This window comes from Drosophila rhopaloa, unplaced genomic scaffold (assembly GCF_018152115.1).
Source record: "Drosophila rhopaloa isolate 14029-0021.01 unplaced genomic scaffold, ASM1815211v1 contig_178, whole genome shotgun sequence".
Classification (NCBI taxonomy): domain Eukaryota; kingdom Metazoa; phylum Arthropoda; class Insecta; order Diptera; family Drosophilidae; genus Drosophila; species Drosophila rhopaloa.
In genome coordinates, this window is record NW_025335059.1 from 9,791,798 (window position 1) to 9,816,374 (window position 24,577).

The 24,577-nt window shown below is 41.2% G+C and overlaps 1 protein-coding gene across 1 annotated transcript; it reads right to left on the bottom strand.

Moving 5' to 3' along the window:
• Nucleotides 1-2,377: 2,377 nt before the first annotated feature.
• Nucleotides 2,378-3,712, bottom strand: LOC108039691. Its single transcript, XM_017116769.2, has 2 exons — nt 3,522-3,712; nt 2,378-3,444 (listed from the first exon to the last, which is right to left on the bottom strand). Exons 1-2 carry the CDS (start codon nt 3,553-3,555, stop codon nt 2,378-2,380), a joined length of 1,101 nt encoding a protein of 366 aa, XP_016972258.2. The 5' UTR covers nt 3,556-3,712.
• Nucleotides 3,713-24,577: the final 20,865 nt, after the last annotated feature.

Below are 24,577 nucleotides of genomic sequence, written 5' to 3' on the forward strand. Positions count from 1 at the left end.
TATTTAAAAGGTTTGGATGAAGAACTAATAATCCACAGAAACAATTGAAAATCTTGTTACAATTACTTGATTTTTTTGTCCCGCCTAAAAAACACATGATATTACACACCTTGAATAAGACACGTTTTTACTATTCCTTTAATTGTATGAATGGCCATTCATTCGCCTCAAACAAAGGCTATTTAAAAACCTATTTCATACAATTAACAACAATAAAATTACTCTAAAATTGCAACAACACCACACACCCCCAACAAGGCGAAACACAAAGGACACAATGTCCTTTGTCGCAGGATCTGATCCACTTGCCACTGAGGCCGCTATTCAAAGTAACTCGTAACTCTGTTCGTTTCATTCAGCAAACTCACTATATAGCCGCCTATATGACAATGGGCGTGGCTCTGCGCACTCGACTTCGAAATCCACAGATCCAGGCGAACATTGCACGTGCGTGAGTGCAACAATTGTCCGGCGACCTGCAATTGTGTCATGTTCTGATCTCCTGTTTGTCCTGCAATGTCCACCCATGGTTGTGTATTTTTTTCCATTTAAAATCAGCGATGTGAAAATTTCCCAAGACGTGATTTTTATGTAGTTTTTTCCTCATATAGTACCTCATTGTTTGCGCAGTTCATTAGTTGCCAGGATTCGAGTTCATTTCGGTGGACACGTACATGTCGGAAAAATGCCGCCAAAATGGTAAGACGATTTTTCCTGCCAAGCTTTACTTGCCTCAGCTGCGGTTGAGTGTCTTTTTAGTTTTTTTTTTTTAGAGCAGTATGGTGTTCCAAACATTAAACTAATTTATCACCAATATATGCCAAGATCCTGGGCGCATGGATGGGCTGGGAAAGGACACCCCTTTCGGTGGGAATCGCTCGTGTGTTGGGCTTTTGTGTCTACTTACCATAATGAAAACATTTTCAAATATTTTATGCAAAGTCCTGACATGACCTTTGCCGAACCTCAACTGCCGCGTCTCCCGTTGCGTTTGATGTCCTGTCCTGAATGGGAACTGCAACCGTATATATCCCATCCCATGCCATCCCTTACCGGTTCGTAATTTGCGATCTGAACTAGTTTTCGGGATGGCCCTGTCATTATGTAGATTTTCCAGGCTGCGCGTACTGCGAGTTTGCCCCAAAAAAATGGAAGGGGAATGTAGTACTTAGTGGAATGTTGTTGCTGTTAGTCGGGATGTACCTCCGGTTTACGGGGGTCATCCTCGAGCCTGGGATTTGTTCTCACAGGAAATATATGTGTGCTAGACCATAAACCTTGAAAGCACAAAGAGAACCAGATAACGATCCAGCCCAGAAATGTATCCACCGGCAAATGGGAAAAGGTAAACACAAAGCCGCAATTTGGCTGGTGAAAATCGAGGTCGATCCATTTGCAGGACCATATAACAAACATATATACGATCGGCAACTCCGCCTCCGCCGCGATGACTGACTGCCGGGTTTGACTGTCTAAGCCACAGGTACAGAGTGATTAACCGCCGAGCTATTGCCACCGCAATTAGGATCGCATCGGATCGGGATGCCCGAGATCCCAATAAAAGCCAAATTGAAAACTAGTGCAGCAGGACCTGTAAGGATGCAGCTGATAATGGCAAAGAATTGCGTCGTCACAGGTTCACAGAGATGGCCAGCCAAACCAAGGGGGGAAATTGTAGAACAATTTTTTAACATCAAACGAATAAAGGTCGCCCCTCGCACACACTTATATTTACTTTGGAAAAAGGAGCTCCTGATTTGTTGCAAGATTTCTCCGTAAATGGCATAAAAAACCGCTCGAGAAACAAGGCGACAAGCCGTGGGATCGCTGTGGCTGTGGCTGTGGATCGTTGTTAAGATTGTTAATGGCACCCGACCTGTTCACGTCCACGATCACAATGTTGGACAATTAACACGGCCAACAACAAGAACAGTCAGGTTTTTGGAGGCACATCCTTGGGAATGTCGGGCAAAACAGAGTTTAAAAAGAAATCAAGGCCCACTATTTTTTCTCTTTTATCGCATTCTCTTGTCTCTTATGAATTGTTCATATTTTGTGGATCATTCAGAAGGGCAGTGCCGCCATCAGCTGATCCAGGGGATTAATTATGTTGACAGGTTGCTGCAATTGGAGTGCCTTTAGGTTATAAGGGTCTACATAAGTGTGATCGGAGTGGGGAATTAACTTTTTTAAAAAATCTATTCTTGTTTCATTCAAGCAAGTCCTTCTTTTTCTAGGAATCTAGTGCACATCCTTTGGGATTCCCCCAAAATGTATTGATAGTCAAGTCATTATCATTTAAAATATTTCAGTCTAATAGAGAGGTGGAATATTTTAGACACATTTTTTGGAAATATTACAAAAGAGTGAGCCAAAGTTATATATCTGTCCATTTGTTTTCTTTTTCTCCGTAAATCTGATCCACATACTCTTTTACAGTGGGTCGCTTCATCCTTTCTTCGGGCAGGAGATCGATATAGCACTTGCTCCTCCGATAAGCCTCCACATTTGTATAGCAGTGATGCACGTAATCCTGACCCAATGTGGACAAAATAACGGATCGCAGATCGGGTTTGGAAGGTTCTGGGATGACACTTTTGGGCAAAGGAACCAGGGGAGAATGATTCAGTAGGGAGGGCAAGGATGGGGCTAAGCATAGATTTGGAGATTTTGGCTTGCTATCACTTGAAGTTCCTGGACTATTCGGAGCATTCAAGGTGGTAAACTTGACTGCCTTTTTTGGGCGAGCATCCAGGAGGATCTGTGCCGCCTGTGGCATACCCCTTTCCCTTGAACTCTTCTCGTCCGGACTCAAAGTGCACCTGCACAACTTGAAGCTCCACCGGGATACCCTATCTTTGGTAGTCACTGCATACACATATGTTCTATCCGATTTCCTGGGAGCCACTTTTTTGTTCATTTGCTGACGGCGTTCCGACCTGCGAAGGGGTTTCGAAGACTTCTTTAGCTTCTGTTGGTTACTTCTTTTTGACTCCTTTTTCTTTAGCTGCCAAACAGGAGGATTGGGTGGCTTAATCGGGTTTGTACCAGGTTTCCTGCAGGATTCCCGTTGTTTATTGGAAAACCCAAAGGGCTGCTTGCTTGTTTTATTTTTAGATCTTTCGTTGGCCTTACGGCAGTTCAAACGGTGTCCCTTGATCGTATGTGGATTAGACTTGATGGCCTGTTCCATGGAGGAAGTGCGTGAAAAGAGAACCATGGCGTAGTTCAAGTTATCCGTGCCGTTCTTCACGCAAACCCTTTCCAGATCCCCGAAGTTGCAGAAATAGTTAAATACTTCGCGATGGGTGATGGCTTGATCCAAATCGGGTATATACATGCGACGACCGTTCTCCGCCTCGGGAGGCAATCGTTTCGGTGGCTGGATGACCACTGTACCCGGCTGGTACGGTGAAGCCTCCGCTTGATGGCCTTTCAAGAAAGCTGGTTAAGTAATGTATGTTATTTGATGAAGTCTTAACTTAAGGGAGATATTAATCACAAGCAGCTTCGTATCTTACCTGCCTCCAGCTTATAGGCACTTGCCATTTCCATGGGCAGTGAGTAGTCTTCAATGCCGTCTGTCAATCTGGCTTTCTTCGGCGCAGGACCCTCATCATCCGATTTATGGTCTATTCCCGTATAACCTGGTAAAGCTGCAGACACATGGGGAACCACCAGAGTTTCCAGAGAAGCAAAGGAGCTCCATGAATTCTCCATGTTTTCAGGTTCAAAAAAATAAGAGTAAGTTTTACTAGTTTAAGCTGTTAACTTCACTTGGGCACTAAATTCAAAGTGAACTTTGATTAAGTATAAAAATGTAACATTTTTCTTACTTTTTGCTTAGAACTGGTACATAGATACTATTTTCCAATACAGACCAAGTTATTTCTGTAGTATTTAGTATAATAATAATATTTAGTATAATATTTAATATGAAGTGTCACACATTTCTTTAAGCTATTAAAGTATTATTATTACTTTTGTTTACTTTTTTACTGCATTTCATTGATTTCTGGATGAAATGGTAATTCAAATCTTTCTCATAGAAAAATTTGCCAATTCCGTGTCATCTATTCCCCTAATTTCCCCTTTTTTTACCCAGAATTTTTACTTTTCCTTAGGGGTTTCCCTAATTCCTTGAGAAACAGGCCTTCTCAAACCTTTCGCGTTGCATAAATATAAATTGCATTTTTAGTTCGCTGAGGCCTGGGAAAGTTTCTCCCCCTTTTCCAAAAGGAAATGATTTGGCAAATTGGGCACAAATATTTTCGTTGGAAATTTAATAAATATTTTATAAAACCATAGAACAAAATTCGAAGCCCCATTTAAGGTCCCCAGAGTGTGTGCCGCAATGAATGAATATTCGTAACGGTCGGGTACAGATTTCAATTCACAAAAATGTTGCTACCAAATCGTGGCCAAATGAAAGGACCCAGTAAACCGAAACGGTGAAACGACGATGGCCAAAGGCAAAAACTCAGCTGGAATGCGTTGGCAGTTTGAATGTCGCCTCAGGTGACAAATTGCAAGGCTTGCTGCACAGGTTGCAAAGGCTCTAAAAAGGACTCAATGACGCGGCAGGTTCCGTCAAAAATGAAAAAATGTGCCATTTCGCACCTCCATAAAAACGTGTCCCGAATGGGTTTCTCAACCATTTGCCATCAATGAATCTGACGGCCTTCAGTTTTGGTTGCATAATGTTTGACTGCTGGGCGGAAAGTTGCACATGGCTTCTAATGTGCGATTTGCATTTGCAATCGGTCAAGGGTAAACAGGATGTGAGTGCTGTGTGCGTGTTTACCCAACGCGATTTGGCGCGCAGAAATCAGGGCGCATCATCCTTTTCACAATCTCGGATTTTCACATCCTTTGCCACCCAAGTTACGTAAGCCATAAACAAGTGACTGGCCCTAATAGACTTGTTGCCAAGGCCGCAGAGATCGCCTCCTTCTCACGCCTCGACTGCATCCGGGACTCATTGGTTTCCAGCTAAAAACGCGGCAATCCCTCAGATACTCAGATACTTTATGCGGACGTAAACTTGTTCATTCATTCATTCATTCATACACCCGCAAACAATAAGGACACAACTAGCAAATCTCTCGAGCACTTCAATGAACAATGAGGAGCCCAAGCAAATTTCTGTACGAGGACATTCGGTGTTCTCACGTTTATTCCACTGATTTCCTTCGTTTTTGGGTGTTTTTTTTCGGCTCTTTTTTAATGTTGGCTTAAACCTCAAGTGACCGAGGGTTTGATGATGATTACGATGAGCTCACAGGGAGTTTGCAAAAAAAAACGAAAAAGGAAAGCGGATACTCAGCCACTCACTCGGGTGTCCTCGCATCCTCATCATCCGCCGATCATCCCGGATATAGTTCGATATTTTTTGCGAGTTCGCCGCTCCTTTCATAACGCAATTCCCTGGAATGCCTCAAGAACACATAATCAGCAGATAATGCCGTTGATTATCTCGGGAATTTCTATTCATCGCTGGCGCTGTGTCCTTCGAGTCCTGCCGCCTCGAATTTCCCTCGCCGTGTGCGGCCTGCCAAAAAGTGAGAATTTATGAGGTTTACAACCAGACCAGAGTGTTGAGTTCCGAGTGGGGGGGAGTTCTCTGGAAGGCGAGTAGTGGAGCTGTTCGGTGAGTGTGGGAAAACTGCATTTTCCGGGCTGACTTTGGCGTTTACCAAGAATTTCGGCTATTATCACAGATGCGATGTTGTCGCCTGTCGCTCATTGTTTGGACAAAACACAATTTAATTTGATTACAAATCAGAGAGACTGACATTTGCATTCAAGACTTTTTCCCAGCCACCCCGGAACCCGCATCCCTGCGATTTGGTCAAGACATTATGCAGTCGCTCGATAAGCACGAAGTCTGTGTCATTGTCGCCTGATGAAGATGAATGATGTAATAATTCCGTCATAAAAATTACGCATACTCAGCATGTTCGTATCTGCAGGGTGGATTTACTACATAGCTTTAATGCGAACCGGACCAAATTAAAGCTAAGAACGGAGCATGGAAATCCTTGGCCAGCTGCCAGCTCAACAAGTTCTGCATGCTGTGTGTGTATACGTTTTCATTTAGAACTGGTTTACTCCGCCTAACCCCATCATATCCATTTACATTTATCGCATTTCCCGAAAACCCCGAGCAGCTTTGATGTTTCCAAAAAATATGTCGGATCGTCGTCGGGGCAACAGAAGAAAATCCAAAAATCCATTAGCATGCTCAGCCAGGCAAATCCATCATAAGCCATGCCCTAAAAAAGTACTTAAATCTCCGTTCGCCTTGACCCTGCCTCCGAGTATCTCATGGATGCGAGTCGTGCATCTTTTTTTCTGAGCTGGATACTTGTTTTATGTCTTCGTTTCGTGGGCTTGTTGCCCTCGCCTCACCTTTGGTTTCATTTTCTACAACTCTGTTTTCGTCGTGGGCCAGTGTTCGATGGCTTTTGTTTTGATTGCGCTGTCCGTTGAGTTCGAGACCCCATTCCCCTAGCCCGTAAACCCCATCCTAAACCCCATTCCCATTCCCATACCCTTTTCCGATTCCTCTTTCTCGTTTGTAAAGTCAAAGTGTCGAATTGTAAAGATCAGTCACCTTTCGCTGGATCGCCTAGGCCTCTTACATACATAAATGGATGTGATGTGTGCATATGTAAGGCATCCCATAGATACATAAACATTTACATTCCTGCCCCCTTTCGACGCCTCTTTTTAATCACTTAGAAAAATATTTGTAAAACCAAGATAGATTTAAAGAAAGGGGCTTAGAAAATAGTATGATAGTTTATTTTTATTCAGTTTTTAATCTTATGAACTTATCTAATAGGTTCTCACTATAAGGTTTTTTAGGACTGTTTAGCTCTTATCACAAGAATTTGAATATCTCCGATAGTCGTTTAAAAAGGGAACTTAGAAATTGATGTTTTCTTTTCACATGAGAAACAAACCGCTTCCTTATAAAAAGTAGAGTTAAGGCTCGAAAGATATGTGTTGAATATTAATTATAGAAACTTATCGTAAAGTCTTGGCAAACAGGTTTTTAAGAATTGCTTGGCACATTTCATAATATTTTCAATATCTTTGATAGTGGTTTAAAAATAAATTTTAAAGTAAATATTTTTGTTACAAAGGAGAAACGAACCGACTCCATGTAGTTTTAAGAAGCTATGTAGTTTAGCTTAAGTTTTTCTTGCAGTGCTATTAAGCCCAGCTGTACACCTTTATTATGGGAGGCATGTCGCCTCCTTCCTTTGCCATTCCACTGTGTAATCACGACCAGGTTCACTCCCTACCTCCCTAGAACTCCATCCCACCACATAGCATATCCCAGATCGGTTCAGTTCGCAGCTCTATGGCTGCACGCTTATTTGTTTGTTTGTGGGCTCCAAACTGGTACTGGCATCCGTTCCAGGGCGTTCACTGTACATGGGTACAGTCCTCTCTCCTGTCTTGGTGTTTTTCCTGATTTTTCTCCAAAGGGCGCACGTCCAACTGGTTTGTCTAGTAACGAGAACGTACGTGCATCGCTCCCCACCGCTTTTAATGCTTCTGTTGGGTTCTTAGAACCCTGTTGTTTTCCTTTCGGCTCTATCTGAATGCCGATCGAGCCCCCTCTTCCAGTTTGGCTAGGAGTCAAGTTTACTTACCTCGCCGCAGTTCTGTTTGCCAAGACTTTCGGTGTTATGGAATGGAACTCTGGCGGAAACTCTGGAGGAAATCGTTTCTATAAGCCGATTTGCTGCCGGCGAAGACGGAAGGAAGTTGACCAAATGATGATGCGTGGAAAATATTAAACAGCGGGAAATGCTTACCAGTCGGTTCATAGACCTCTCTCGGATGGGAAATTGGTAAATTTGGGGACTCATGAATTTTAATGTGGTAAATTCATGAAAGTGGTAAGAAAATAGCTTACTAAAGGCAGACAAATTGGTTTTCGTTAATGGAAATGTATGGGAAAGGTCACATAAATGACCATTAGGATCTTAGCTGAATATTAACTTCTTTTTCCCAATTATAAAAATTGTAATTTTATCTTTTAAAGAAGGAAAGGAATATAATTTAGATTTCAGAATGCTCCAAAGTAAGTATTTTCATACTCCCCATTGAATTTGTACACTGTTCGATTAGTTTCATATTTTTATTACCGATCGTAAAAGTTGTAATACCCAATAGACGTTTAGTAAACCCCAGTCACGCCCATTTGGGAAGTCGAGTGTTTCGCCCACGCAGTCGATGCCAAATTGAGATGTTGCATTTTATGGCTAATTGATTTTAATCTCGACTGCCTCCTTGGTGGTCACAGAATCAGCACACAAATCCCTATACATTACACTTAAATACAGGAAGAGCAGAAAAAAAGAGGCCAAAAGGTAAATACAGATATATCACGATAAGGAGGACATTTTGCGCATCATCATCTTAATTTTGGAGAGCAGGTTCCAACGAGATCTTCATCCCGGGGCAAATAATTATGGCAAACGCAGATTAGTTGCGGATGAATAGCTACAGAGATCTATGGCCAGTTATCAATGGCACCCACAGTGAGGTCCGTACTGCTATATCTGAAGTTTCGGATCTCCCAGATGATAAACGCTTCAATGAACGGGACTGTCAACAATGAAATGGAAGTGGAGGGAGAGCTGCAGCAAAGGATTTCATTTAGTTTTATTTATTTTCTTTGCCAGTCAGCTGACTGACCCGAGTTTCAGCCCACTTGAGGTCCAGCCGAACCCAAGATAATATCTGGTATAACTCCACCTCCTATCCTCGTTGCATGGATTTTTCTATTTTCTATTTTTCTGAATTCTGTTATCTGGGATAGAGCAAAACGGCAGAGGACAAAGACATTTTTTGGCGCTCTTTTTCTTGGGTTGGACATGGTAAAGAAAAATTTTACTGTGAAAGGATTTTTGAGCAACCTTTTAGGAAAAGGATTTGCCGCACTGCTGTTCATTTTTCGTTAACCGCAGAACCAAAGCCAATAACTCTTAACAGTGTGTGCGCATTTCGTAGTTGGTATCTGCGAACTCACATCGTGAGTTGGGCCGGCTTAAGGCTTATATTTCCATTTCTCATTTCCTATTTCCAGAATTTGCATGTGTGGGCTGAAACAATATTCCACCCACATAGAACAGGGAATATTCATTAACCAAAGCCAAACAAAACCAAACAAAACCCCGGCCAAGTTAGTTATTCTCTCGATGCTTTCCTAGCAATATTTTCAAGTTAAAGCAGGCTTATCCCGGTCCCAAATCCATACCCTGCTGGCCGGGACCTATTGTAAATTGATTAACTATCCACAAAAGCAACCTGTAGCTGTTCAGTTACAGTTCGGATAAGAGCTCGAGTTAGATCGTTTTTCTGCATATCTAAGATGGATCTGGAACCCGAGATCCTCGAGGCCTCACATGCTGGACTAATGGACCAATGGACCAATGGACCTATGGACCGAGGTCCATTCAGTCGGAAGTAAATGTGCGAAATTGCTTTGTTTCCATATGAGATCATCTGGTTTTTGTTGTGCAAAATTCGAGCTGGCAGATGCCAACTAGTTTTCCATATACCGCATACCTATATGGTATATATCGATCCATTGAGCAATCTGTCGTCAAACAGTTGCCGCCCTAAGTCCTCGTGCTCATCCCCGGACAGGTTCGGCTCATATGCAAATTATGTCCAAATTGTTCAACTTCCTGGAAGCCTGCACTCAACCAATAGCTCTCCATAAGTATTCCAGATCGGGTTTTTGTTTTTTGCACAAGTGTTTCCATACCACCGGAAGTTTTTATGAGTTTTTCCCGGAAACTTTGAACAGTAGCTGACTTGCGTAATGTTTTGCTTTCCTGAAGACTTTATTGTTTTTGATTTTCAGTTTTATTGTTCCGCAGGACCTAAGCTCGTGCAGATCCTTCGGAAGAGGCGGCAAAGATATATGGGGAAATGCATAATAGTTTTTCACACTCTGCCGCTAAAATCTAAAGGTCGATGGATTTTGACTTGAATGTAAATTACGTCGATTGTTTAAACAGAGTGTTAAGAGCTAGGAATTGCTTTTGTCTTTAGAAATTCTATTTTCCGAATGCGTTCTTTAAAGGAATTTCAACAACATTGGAAGGGAATTGATATATGGCTTTAGATAGAAGATAAGATAGGGATACTTTTTTTGTGTTATTAAGTAATCCCATGTATGTTTATATTTATTTGACCAATTGTTTAATCTTCGGCCTAGATACACATAACATTTATTTCTTAGGTTATAATATTATGCAGTTGAATATATTTTTAATCTATTTAATCTGTGTATAAAGTTTATTTCAGATACAAACCAGCTCTTTTTGTTAACAAACAAACAAGTGTCGGTCCATTTGACTTCTTTGTGGGCTTGACCACAGAACCCAACTTCAAAGATCTAACCGAAACGTTGCAAACCGCAAGTATCTATGCAATTTTGCCATCTCATTGGGGCATGCTAATTGCCTTTGGCCAGAGTCCCAAAGAAATGAGTTGTAAATGAGCAAAATTAACTTTCTGCAAACAAATCCTTGACAGTCATAATGTCCTGGGCTCCTCGAACCGCAGGAGTGATGCTGTCATAATGCTTTGAGGTAACTCAGATTCCGCCAGCAGATCATTAATAAACCTTTTTGCCAGGAGCCAAAGATGACAAAGACACATGAAACACACCGACTTTCCAACATTCTAATGATAATATCATCAAAGGATTTTCAACCCAAAACGGTAACCAATCGATTCGCCACCAAATAGATACATATATGCATATAAAGCCAATCTTTAGATGGAAATCAAACAGTAAGCACACGCCCACGTCTACAACCACAACTAACAAGCCGTGAAATTATTTTTTATTTTTCGGGTATATGTATCTAATGGGCGATGCATAAATCGGTTGGCTATGAAAAGGCAATTAAGTGAGGGCAATCAGGGTGTAGAGGAGGATCCTTCTGAAATTGGTTGAATGACCCCCGAGACGATCGTGAGAATCCGAGTAACCCTTCGAGTTCTGAAGTTTTGAAGAGGTTACAAACTAAAAATTAGATGATTGCGTTTTACTGTGTGTCATTAAAATCGGACTATTTGTCTGCGATCTCTTGGAGTGTTTCGAGCGTATCCATCGATTCCGTTTCATTTCACATCCACCACCTAGCTCAGCAGTTTTTCCGTTAAGGAATCAAAACATATAATTTTCCCCCTCCTTCAGAAAGGGAGAACCAACAGGTATGAGGTGCGAGGCAGAAGTAGAGCTGAGAATCTCGGGGCATAGAAGAAAATCCAATACATACAGGTAGGCTATATACATATAGAGCCCTAACCGAACAATAGAACCTGTTTGATGGAGGGGAAAGTCCAACTGGAATAGGTCCCTCTCATATAAGAAGACCTGCTGAGATTTCCTGCCACAAGGAAATGGGAAAAACAAACCCAAGAGCAGAAGGATGGGCAAAGGAAAAATGATAAATGCCAAGCAAACAGGTTGAGGACAGGTAGTAGGGGTAGGGGTAGGGTAGGCTTAGGGGCGTTTGGAGGGGGTAGAATCAGAGGACTGAATCTCCCAGTAGCCTCGAGGCCCAAGTTCGAAGTGAGGCCTGCACGTGGATGCCCAGGATCCATATCCATCCACGAGATGATGAAGCCTTTTCTTCTCTATGCGCACTGCGCACTTTCAAACGTCAAAGATCCAATAACGAGTTTTGTATTCAAAACCCATCGATGGAAGGGGGGGGAGAGAAAACGAGTTGAGGATCTTGTGGTTTTTATGGGGTTTGGCTTTTTCACAGATTACCAAATTATTTTCCATTCTTCTCCATTGCGCAGGCGTTCCAATGTAAATGACCAAACAAAGGAATGACCGGGAATGTGTGATTTGGCCTGGGAAAATCGGGAAAAGGGCTGCTTTCGGACCTTGGATCCCAAACAAAATAAACAGTTCTTATGAGCTGTGCTCTATACTTAAGTATAAAAAATGTAGGCATTTGTAAAGTCATATATGCATTATTCATAAGGCCGGTTTTGGGGTAAAATCTAATTTTCAGACCAGAGCATCAACAATAAAAATCAATATGAAAATCATTATTTAGTAATCATTATTTGCCCTTTGAGAACTCATTATCAAAACTAGTTGGTCAAGTTAAGAGGTAATTTGAAATTTGAAGTCAAAATTATAAGGGAGGAAGTAAGCCCATTAATATTATTTAATAACCATCACTAAGAATATGGAACTCGAACTTTAAATTATAAGATGAAATATTTGCATTAGTAGTTATATTATTTAAAACTTTCACAAACAAATTTAAGGCCAGAAATGTATTTATTGATGTACTGAAAAATGTAACGACTTTCTGACTTCGGACACCAGACATAAATATCCGAATTCAGATGACCCGACATCTCGGGATTGTTTTCATTTCATTGCCATGTAAATAAAAGATTCAAACACATGTGGACAATGTTGCAGGACAACGGCGGCATAAACAAAACCCGATCTCTAGGGTTTAGGACTCAATAAATTGCCGCTGATCCTGGCAAGTCGCGACTTTTGACCCAAAAGCCGAAGACAATTCACTGGTCGCTGCTAATGAGCAGTCAGAGCCAGAGGTTACTTGAGATCTTATCAAAACAGAGAAACACAGACTCAGAAATCTGGCAGGATAACGGTAGCGGCGATCGGTTTTCATTAGATCCTTTTTGGCGCTGCCGCCCGTTTTGTTTACGGCTATGTGTTTATTAGGGGCATCCAAAGGACAAAAAACCGAGGAGAGTTACGAGCGGGTCTTGAAACTCGAGTCGCCAGTGCGGAATCCTTGAAGTGGTCAACCTTTGGAAACCCGGCCATATGTCGTCGTCATCCTTGTCTCTAGTGATATATGCATCTTTTCATCCTTCTACTCCACTTTTTTGGGCCTCCAGCTCGGGCTCCTTTGCATGTGGTGTTGATTGAGCAATTTGTGTGCTCCTATATGGTGCATGGTATGTGGTGCTAGTGTGCTCATTGATTTGGAAGCTGTCAGCGTGGTTGCTCCAATTTCATGGCCGATTTGCTCAAGTGCATTCTAATTAATGATCGCATCAGATTCGGCTTAAAAACTATTTGGCCATGAAATTTGAGGACATCTGGCATCTTCCTCATTATCAAGGTTGTTGAAAGGGTTCTGTCCTTGTGTTTAACGGTTTGCTTAACGGGTCGATTAGGATATTAAATTTCTGAATGTGTTCTTGGCTTAAATGGTGTTAATAATTCGTGGAAGAGCTTTTCTTCCTTTAGAGAGGACTTATATTATTTTAATTTTGGAAAACACATTGATATTTTTTAACAAGTCAGGTGAATATATTTTTAATTCGATAATAATTAATTTACAATATACTCTCTCTCTCAAAAAGTAGCATTTTAGCAGCCTGCTAACAAGTCGGTGATCCATTTTGTTAGTTTGGTGTGATAGATATGTACTATTTTCAATATGCTGGCTTTTCCCAGCCTTTATACCTTTGTTATAAATTTCCCCGAATCGAGCAATTTACGAGCGCAAACATTATCTAATATGTGTGCGGCCACCCAACAATTGGCGCTGCCTTGAAAAGATCATTAGCAGGAATAAGATCGTAAAAATTCGTGACACGCGAAAATAAAGCAAGTGCCGCCCACAGAAAGTGAACCAAAAAACCTGGACAGCCATGAAATTGCAATGGGGAGGAGTCGGTGCCATTAACCGATCCCGAATCCCGATGGATGGATGGATGGACCTCCCGGGAAATCAAAATGTTCAATTGCACACAATTGCGGGCTCGAGTGGCGTGCAAAAGACAAAGGACGACAGAAGGATGACCGAGGCAACAAATTTATAGGGACACAAACACGGGCCGACTGTCGGCGTCTTACAATCAAATGCACTGCGTCATCGGCGACCTCGGCAACCAAAATATATCATAAATGCACACAGGTTCTTGAGTCGCCTTTTATTTTCTGAGGTTTTGCCGCCCTTTTATGAGTCTTACTATGTGGGGATGTGCTGGTGGTCGAGGCGATTCCTAGAAGCCAGCAAATACAAAAGGACTGGGCGAAAATATTATGAGAAAAAACACTGGGAGTTATTAAAGGAGTCCCTGCCACTTGTTAATATTTCCCCAGTGCTATTTACACTTTTTAATATTTTTTTGAGTTAATATTTATTTACTTGCCTGATGGATTTGTTTGCCTGGGGGAGGCTGTTTGCTCTTTGAGTTTGAGTTTTAAGAGGATTTTCTGGTTGGTGTGAAGGAGTTGGCAAGCCGATTATGATTTGCCACCACACAAGTCGAGGTCGAGGCATGGTAACGCGGGTTTTATGGAGGATTTCGGCGCAGGACTTTGACTAACGTGTCAAATTGACAGCAGGACACTTTTTCATCCCCGATACTGGTGCAATTTCGCACGGTATGGTTGCAATACCTGCGCCTAACCCACGCGGCGATCGGTGCGGGGATCGGTGCGGGGATCGGTGCGGGGACTCTTGTCCAGAGATCCCTGCTCGATCCAGGCGATCCAGACGCTCGGCTCATTAAGCGTTCTCCTAGCTGGCGCCTATCCTGCAGTGTCCTCTCAGTTTGGTGGCTTTGCAATTAACTGCATTGTTTTTCGTTTTTCGTTTTTCGTTTCTCGGCCCGGGCACACGCGCAACGAGTGTCCTTTTCGAAAGGACTCTGCTGCGACACTCGCTGCGTTTTTCACATTTTTCACTCCTTTGCAGGGATATCTAATCGCGTTTTGCTCCCTTTTCTTTTACCCTCCACCCGCTGCTTAATTGCTGGGCTTAGAGGAGTCAGGACACAGGACATCTACTCCAACATATGCCTGAAGTTCTGCCGATCAAGTAGCTGATCTCAAACGCCCCCCATTTAGTTGCCAAAAACGTTGGCCAAAACATGTGCTGGATAAAGTGCTCCTGTGGAAACGCCCTCGCTCCATAAACATTTTATTGATTTCCCAACCTATAAAAGATGAGACTGCCAGGCCGAAAATCAGAAATACATATCTACCTGCCAAAAGGACCGATCCTGTGCACTTGAACTAATTGACAATTGAAAGGTGAGGGATCGCAGTTAGCTGATAGGACCAACGGATTTTTGCTCTTCTTTGTGCGTTGAATTTATTGCGTTTGTCGAGAGGTTCGTCCTTTGTTTTCGGCAGAGGTTTCCCACTGATCGCACCAAAACAAAGTGCCAGTTTCTTGCTCTGACATGGACTATTAATTTGATTTTTATGTGCACTTGCTCGGCCCTCGCCGCCTCGATCGTTTTATGGCAGTTTAATATTTTTGCGCCTCGTCTTTGTTCGAAAGAAGCCACACAGGGACCTCCGAGGTTCAACAGTACATGGTATATACGACCTACTTATAGGGTTACACATATATAGGCACAACGATCGATGGTGTAACTCGATCGCTTTTTGGCAACTTTGCTGTCCTGAGCACATGTTGCTACGTGCCTCCAAAGCTGGAATCCCCTCAAGTGTCCATTGATGTGAGCTTCCTGCTGCTTCGACAGCTACTGGGAGGATTTTGTGCCCTTTTAATGTGGGAATATTGTGATCAACACGAAAATTATGATTGTCTTTGGAGCTGAGCATAAAATGTATCGAGTTCAACCAGGTTCCAGTGAATTCCCCAAGAAAATGTCAACAAATTGGGAAACAGTGTGGTTGCTCTTGAAACTCTGGGTTCATTAACACTGGTTTTAAGGATTGAAGATAATTACTTTGGAATGATCGATAAACAAGCATTAAGTGGAACAAATCTTCTCAATATATGTCAATAAAATTGATGATTCTCTTAAAATGTCAAGCACAGAATCATTAGATCAAATTAAATGTAATGCGTTTCGGAAGATATCCATCTGTATCAGTATAGGATTTTCTACTTTTCAAAATCGGTTCCTTTTCTGTTCTAAAAGACGACTATGACAAATGAAAATGTAAAAATAAAAATTCTTCTTTTGAAAAAAAATATAATTGTTATAATTATTTGGGAATACAGTAAAAATTGTACTTTAGAGTACCATAGATGTCGTCACGAAACACGAACCATTTAAACATAAAATAAATAATGTTTAAGTTATGTCCTCTTTTTATACTACAAATATTGTTTGGCTAAAATTTGCTATAATTGTATTAAAAGGAAATTTTCCCTTTTCCCAGAGGGTTTCTACATGTGCAACATTCGAATCCACTTGTAGTTGTCCCATCTGGAATTCAAAGAAACAGATCATGGCAAAGCCAAGCTCTCCCAGCTGGCGATCGAGTCGGACCACCCCAAAGGAATCAAACTTTCCAGCCCCTGTGCAGCGGGCGGAACTTCCCACCGAGCTGGTTCCACTTGAAGAGGTTGCCATATGGCGCCGCCTACGATACCAGGACACCGAATAGATTCCGCCACCCATGTCCTGGCCTGTTTCCGAAATTAATAATTGCAACATTTCGCAGTAAGTGCAACCAAAAGTACAGAGTTTTCGAGTCACACATGGAGTCCAGGAGTCAGTTGGTCAGTTTTATGGGTGAATTACCAGATCGGCAGGGGCTCGAAGGGCCCAGGAGCACAAAGCAAACACCCACCCATGTGTGGGCCAGATGAGAGGTCCTTGCGTGCGTGACCGTTACAAACAAGCCGCCCGATGACTCAGTGCTATCTACCATATAGTCTGCCATATAGCCAGGATCAAAACGCGGGTGCGCAGGCGCGCGTCAGTTGGTCTGCAAGTCCTAACCCTTAAATGCAGCCGGCGAACTCAAAACTCAAAACTCAAACTCCCTCGCCCAGTAAACCACCCTGTTCTAGTTTAAAATGCTGCCCAAATACCTACACCTCCTATCTAAAAAGTATAAAAGTATAGAACCAGCCGCTGCTGACGCGCCCACATTGCCCAAAGTTGTTATCCTAGAATATTTTTATTTTAATTGTTATGCTGATGTTGGCACGAGCCAACTCGGGCGGGAGTGGCATATGTCCTGAAAAACATCCGTGTGGAGTGTCATTGACTGGCGCTGCTGTTGTTTTTTGGCGCCCAATTCTCGAAGGAAAACTCCCTGCGATCGGGGGTTGTCGCCCAAGGAAAACTGTTAGTTCTGCCACCGCCACCGCACCACCATCCACATTATATCACCACCACCGAGTGCACGGCACCACCGATCATCGGAGCGCGACCAAATTATGCTCAAGTTGCTGCAGCGCTTCGCTGACCCTGTCTTTTCCTTTTGCGTTTGCGTTTGGGCCTTCAACTTCGACTTCCACCTCGACTTCTTCTGGCCGGCGACCTTTTGGGCCGCGTTTTGTGGAGTGGGTATGGGCCAAGAGCACGCGCTTCCACAACCATTTCCTCAACTTCCTCAAGTGCACCCGAAATGTAATGAGTCGGCTATGTCAGGTGCATATGCATGATGTACCAGAGAAAAAACACCTTACACTTTAATGGAGGAATCTTTTTTTGTCTCCCTTAATTGTATATCCAACATTTATAAACATTAAATACTCGAAATTTTATAGTTTCTAAAAAAATAATTTGTGAATTTGTATACACATCGTTTTCTAATCTGCTTGAATTGGAAATTATATTCTTGCGAAAAAGAGTCTGTTTCCATTTAAACAATAATTAAATTATTTTCTGAGTTCTGTGTAAGTAATATTTTTATCATTAAGAAACAAAGTGTGGCTTGTTCGTCCTTGATGTAATATTAAGGGCAGTTTTTTCAAGAAAAATGAATTATATTTCAAATTTAAAGATTGAATATTAAGTTTTTGCTTTCGCTTTCATCCTTTGGTAACATTTTTCTTAATGTATAAAATAAATATAATTATAACAATTAATAAATTTAGGGAGTCATATTTGTCAATATGCAATCTAAATTCTAAGTTCTTATCGGTCCTAAGAATATTTTATATATTTATTTTCCATTACATCCTTTGCTAAAATTTGTCTTAGTGTAGATTCAAAATGACCCCGACCGCGACCCCAACCTTCAATGGGCTATGAATTTTCTTGGTTTGTGGCTCTCTCGCTCCCTCCGCCTGGCTTAGCCCCGTCTCTTTCTCGTGCGCGTAATTACAGCGGCCAAGTCGAAGTTTTTCCTTATGGGCCAGGTCAAAGTGCCTACCACTGCCACTACCACTGCCACTGCGACATCAGCGATCGACTCCCGAGCGGTGCTCATTAGACCAAAGCATTTCCAGGCCGCATAGAGGGTGCATAGACATCTGTAGCACGAGCTATGTCCTTATGTTTAGCGCATTTCGTTGTAATATAATTTGAAATTTTGATCAGGTGTTTCTTTTTATGCATTTTGGCTTTCTTCCGCCGGGGAAGGGGCGGGGTTCAAAGGGGAACTAGGAGCGTTGAGGTCGCCGGACCGTGTAACGCAACTGCAAGTGGCTGGCTGGCTGGTCGTCTTGGCTCAAAATGCTCAAAAAACGGGCAGGAAACCCGAGGAAAAAGCGCGCAATTTCGGGTGGTTCTTGAGCTGGGCTATTTAGCATTTGAACCGTGTCGTGGGGTCTACTTGAGGGTATGCCAAAAGTCTGATTTCGCAGGGAAACAGGTGTGGACAGGTTAGCTGCAAATGTTTGACCGGTAACTCAGCAATATAAAATTATTTATAAAATGGTATACTATTTCTTAAGAACTTTCCATAACTTACTATATTCGTTGAACTTGTTTAAGACAACCTGATGGTATACTGTTTTAAAACAGCCGTCCAAATAAGGAATTTATTTGCCTGTACAGACACTTCCTGTAGCACCAGATATATTGTGAAATATATTCCGAAGACAATGACCACACTACACCCATTTTTTCAGCTCAATCTGCATCGCCCACTCACGGAGATGTGGGCACTCCTAGTCGATTCCTTTGGCAACACGCCAACCTGATCCAATCCTCCTTCGTCGGCATTGCTGTGAACTTATTGAGCAATTTTATTTTTTGGGCGGCAGACGTTGCATAAATATATCGTTTGCATGGGGAGTCGGAGTCTGTGTGTGCAGACGATGAGTGCAATGCGAGTACTAATGAGTGCCAGATCAAAGTCAATTTCGGAGCCCACGTAAAGTCACGCAATATTGTGTGGAGGCAGGATGCCAGGATCGAATCAGAATGGGGAGCGTCGGCAAATTATATTGCAGGTTGCCCTTACAGAGGGTATGTTAAGTCAAAGGTATGCCATTTAATTGTGCATATGATAAGAGAAAATAATTGGTTTGGGTTCAAATGTATCTATCCTTTAACGAATAAATCATCTGTTGGGCCTTAAATGTATTTTGAAAACAGTATTTCATATTTTTATAAGTTCCGAGCTAGAAATACCAAAGAAGTTGTAAAATCGTCAGAGTAAAAAAAATACAAATGTTATATCTTTTAAAGAAATTCAAATTTATCTTTGAAAATATTTCAATAAAATCTAATGAATTACTTAGAGTATCTTAACCATCGACTTTCTGCAATTTGGATGTTTCCTTAATTTCTTCTTGCAATTGTAAAAAGTTCTTTTGTTGTGGCGATGTAGAGAAAAGCGTGCAGCGCACGTACCTACAAAATTATGATACCGGCAAATTGAGTTCTGGCTGAATGGGTTTTTGGGAGTGCTCATGAAAATTGCCGAAAAATGAGCGAAAACGTGCGATCCAATCGAGCACATGCAAATCGAAATTTGAGCTTGAGGAGGGGCTTGTGGTCGGAGCTCGAACTGAAACTGATCCGCTTAACTTTCCTGACCGGAAAGTGCATTAAAATCTGACCGGCGGACAATGGCTAGGAATTTAGGAAAAGGTTAAGCGGTCCCGTCCGGTAAAACAAACAACTCGAAGGCAAATAACAATGGAAAACCCAATGCAGGCTTTTCTAATGCAATTAAAAATTTTTTGTGTCGTAAGTCAAATGCGAATCGAAGCGTAACCCGTTGGTCAAGCCAAGTGTTTGTTTAGTTGCGGTCAGTTGCGTTTGCTCAAAGGACCAGCGATGGGATATTGTGTAACTGATCCCGGAACCATCCTGCTCCTTGTCCCAAAAGGGGTCAGCAAATCGCGTTAGGGCATCGAAATGTTGAAATTAAGCGTTAAATGGAAAAACAAAAGCTTAATCTCAAGAACAAGGCTATGAAAAGACAAACTAAGCGGCGCACAAAGGAGGCATAATTGCGAAGGGGTCACTCATGCATTCGCGGCATTCGCGTCATTGCAGGGGTTGCAATGGGTTAAGATAATGGGTGGACAATCGGACTAGGGAATAGAATCGGACCTCGACGGGGTGGACACTTGAACCCCGAGCTGGTCAACGGCGCATTTATGACAGCCACCGTTCGTTACTATCAACCGGTTTTCCACTTTTCTCAAGCTGCGGTTATTTGCAGAGTTTTGACGCTGGCCGCGTAATGAAGATAAACGATTTACAATAAAATTTTATTGTCTTTACACCACCGGACTGCGAGTTTCGAGGAGCTGGTCAAGGATATTAATGATTGGCTGACCACCGCCAAGGACGAAAACGATAGCCATGCGGGACAGGACCCGACTAATAATGCATTCAAAAAGGTGTCTAATGCGCAAATCCTGTTTATATAGGACAGCCAGCATGAAGTCGATAAGAAATTAAACCGTCTTAACTGTCAAGGATACAATTGTGATTTTGCTTACGCATTTGATTCGCTTAGTTTAAGTTGAATAAGGGATATAATAATAAATAGCACCAAGACTATCATCATCTTTTAAATTAGTCGGTTTCTTAGCACAGTGTCGCCGCAAGAAGAGTATCGTGTCGCGTCTGGTTTTAGAACTAAGATGGAATAGGACTTTTTCCTTGAATCGTGTTAATGTTAAAAATGACTAGTATTTCTTACACAAGTTGACTTTGAAATAATTATAACGATCTTAATTAATTTGTTTGAATATTAACCAATATGTATAAATGGCAATAATTTTTATTTTCTACAATTTTTAAATACGGTCACCCTAGTTGTAAGTACAAAATTTACTTATTTTCAGAGGTCATGTAAAATAGACGTAGAACGGTAGGTACTGTAGAGTAACGCTAGAAAGCGTTTAGAAAAATAGTGTGAAAATTGGCTAAAACAATTTATTAAGGGTAAGTTCTGCTAATATTATTAATAAAAAAGCTTCTTATTCAAAAATGAATAGGAAATATTTTTATTCGTTTGGACTCCGCGCGAAAAAAAAAAAAGAACCTATCCAAAACAGCATTTCTTGATTCCGTTCTTGAAATTATCCGAAATCAATTTTAAAAGTTTTTTTGGTTCCCTAATTAAAAAATTCGTTGCGTTAAGCAGATAGATAGATACCACAATATCACAAATAAAAAAACAATATTTTAAATTAGATTAAGAGAAAATTTAATTATGAACCATAAAGGCAATCCACTTTTTAGTCAGATTTGCCTGGTAAAGTTATGGACAAACAGCAATATTTTGAATAACTTTTAGCCAATTATCTTCTTAAGTATCCAAACATTTTTGCACATTCCTAAGATGGTTACTGCTCGTAAATGTTTTTAATAAGCCGAGCATTCAGGTCACCATTATTTAAGGGAAACGTAAGTTACAATTATCTTATAGTTGTGTTTATTTAGCGTTTTTTATTCTGTGCATTGAAATTCATGTGTACCATTTTCATTTGAATGAGAATTACATTATTCTGGGGTATTCAGATTTTGCGTTCGTCAAAACAAAATAAATAAATTTCTAGATATTACAAACTAATAATAATTTTAATTGGGCTGATTTACTAACAAAGTCTTAGTATCAAAAAGTTCTGATCAGCTTTCAGAAAATTATTACGAAAACAAGAAAGGAAAGCTAACTTCGGGCGGAGCCGAAGTCGATATACCCTTGCAGAATATTCTGTAAGTTATGGCATTTCCAATCGTTCAGTTATATGGCAACTATAGGATATAGTCGGTCGATCCTTATGAAATTTGGTAGGTCGGATTGATTGGCTAAAAATAAAACCCATAGAAACACCAAAGTTATGGCATTTCCGATCAATCAGTTATATGGAGGCTATAGGATATAGTCGGCCGATCCCGGCCGTTTCTACTTATATACTGCATGCAAAGAAAAAAAGGGTGTGTGCAAAGTTTCAATTCGATATCTTTAAAACTGAGAGACTAGTTCGCGTAGAAGCAAAAAAGACGGACAGACAGACGGACATGCTCATATCAACTCAGGAGGCGATCCTGATCAAGAATATATATACTTTATAGGGTCGGAGATGTCTCCTTCACTGCGTTGCACACTTTTGACCAATATTGATTATAATACTCTCTGCAAGGGTATAAAAATAGTTTTGCTAATTAAACATAGAAATAGCCGTTGATTGAATAAGCAAGGTTAAATTCACAGGTTATCGCAATATTTATATATGTATGTATATATATAAAGTATAGTATAAAAATGTGGCTCCAAAGGAAAATATCATTCAGTCTCAAAATGAAAATACTTATTTTTCTACTGCTCTTATCAGTTTGCTGCATTTTTAAAGTCGGCGCTTGTGTCCAATGCTGTTATGATGGTGAATTCGCATTTTTCTCCTGTAACTGCAAGAAAGAAGATGTCGTGTTCGATTTTTTTTGTTTCCGAGGAGTTTAAGACGATAATGGCCGTCTAGAATCAATAAAGGCAATATCGAAATCAAATAAATCTCCAATCTCACAGAGATTCAAAAACCAATTTATATAGTTTTATGAGTTTTAATCTGCGGCGCGTGGAAACGGACAGACGGACGGACATGGCTAGATCGACTCTCCTGGTGATGCTGATCAAGAATATATATACTTTATTGGGTCGGAGATGTCTCTTTCACTGCGTTGCACACTTTTGACGAAATTATAATACCCTCTGCAAGGGTATAAAAATAGTTTTGCTAATTAAACATAGAAATAGCCGTTGATTGAAAAAGTAAGGTTAAATTCCCAGGTTATCGCAATATTTATATATGTATATATAAGTTTTAATAATCACTAAGAGTATAAAAATGGGGCTCCAATGGAAAATATAATTCAGTCTCAAAATGAAAATACTTATTTTTCTACTGCTCTTAGCAGTTTGCTGCATTTTTAAGTCGGCGCTAGTGTCCAATGCTGTTATAATGGTTTATTTGCACTTTTATCCGATAACTGCAAGAAAGAGGATGTCGTGCCCGATTTTTTTTGTTTCGAAATAGTTTAAGACGATAATCGCCGTCTAGAATCAGTAAAGGCAATATCGAAATCAAATAAATCTCCAATCTCACAGAGATTCAAAAACCAATTAATATATTTTTATGAGTTTTAATCTGCGGCACGTAATCTATATGATGAAATTGAGCTTGCAGTGCTCGTCAATTAATTGTTGGACCAAGGGGGAAACTCCTGCCCGGGGCATTCCGCGATTTCATCGGATAATGCCCGGCTTAATTGCACGGAACTTGCCAAAATATTGGATAATGGGGCCCCTTATGTATTCGAACGACTGAATATTGCCACCCTCGGGGTTCACCCCAAGATTGCCATTTTTCTATGGGGTTGATGGGGTCTGTTTTCTGCAGAAACCCCACATATGGCGTTTTATTTTGCTTACGCATCGATTAGCGTCTAACTTCAATAAAGTCCTCCAACATTTGGGGAACTCCCTCGGGTGTCCAGTGCTGACCCATGCCAAAAAAATACTTTTAACCAGTTCTGCTTACTCGGAAACCCGGAGCACTTAAAAGCCCTAACCCCTGGGTATTGGGGGATATAGTCTGGGATCTCAGTTGGTTTATCCGTCGTTTTGGTGTCTGCTTGAAGGGTTCAGAAGGCCGCTGCTGCCTTTGACAAACGAAAATATTTTTATTAAAATTAAAATGCTTACGCAGACTGAGGCAACGGGTTGGTTTTGTGGTTTTATTTTTTCTGGTGCAATGGCAACCCTTGGTGCCTTAGTCTATGCATGAATTACAGGGAATCCCCGGCTGCTGCATCCGTACCATTCTATGTTAATATACGGCGCAGTCTAGCCGCAAAATTGTAATCCTTTTAAGTGAGACCAACAGAAGGCCAGACATCAGCGAATCGTTTAATCTTTTTATTGAATTGCCCTCCAGTTTTTGGCAATCGAAGGGATTCGTGGAGTCAAGTTCGCATCTGTTTGGCGGACATAAATCTAATTTTCAATGGCCTCTATGTGACTCCCTCGACTTCGGCGTATGCAAATCGTCATATCGGCTTACTGTTGTCATAACAATTCCATTAACAAGGACTGCCTGTCTGGTTTGGCATATTTATGAGCTTAGGAAATTGAATTGAATTATTCAGAGCGACAAAAAGGAGGCCTCTAATCCACATGTCGATTGTATCGTTACTGAAAATGAATTGGATTGGCAAGGGTTTCCTTCCATTTCAAAATAGGCCGGCCTTCTTTCTTGATTTGCAAATTGTTGTTAAATGTATTTTATTCCAAACGGCCGCCAGATCAACCAATCAGCTAAATAATGAAAACATTTTTGGGGAAATGCCCCAAAACCGCACAAATGCAATGTGTCTAGTCTGGTCGACG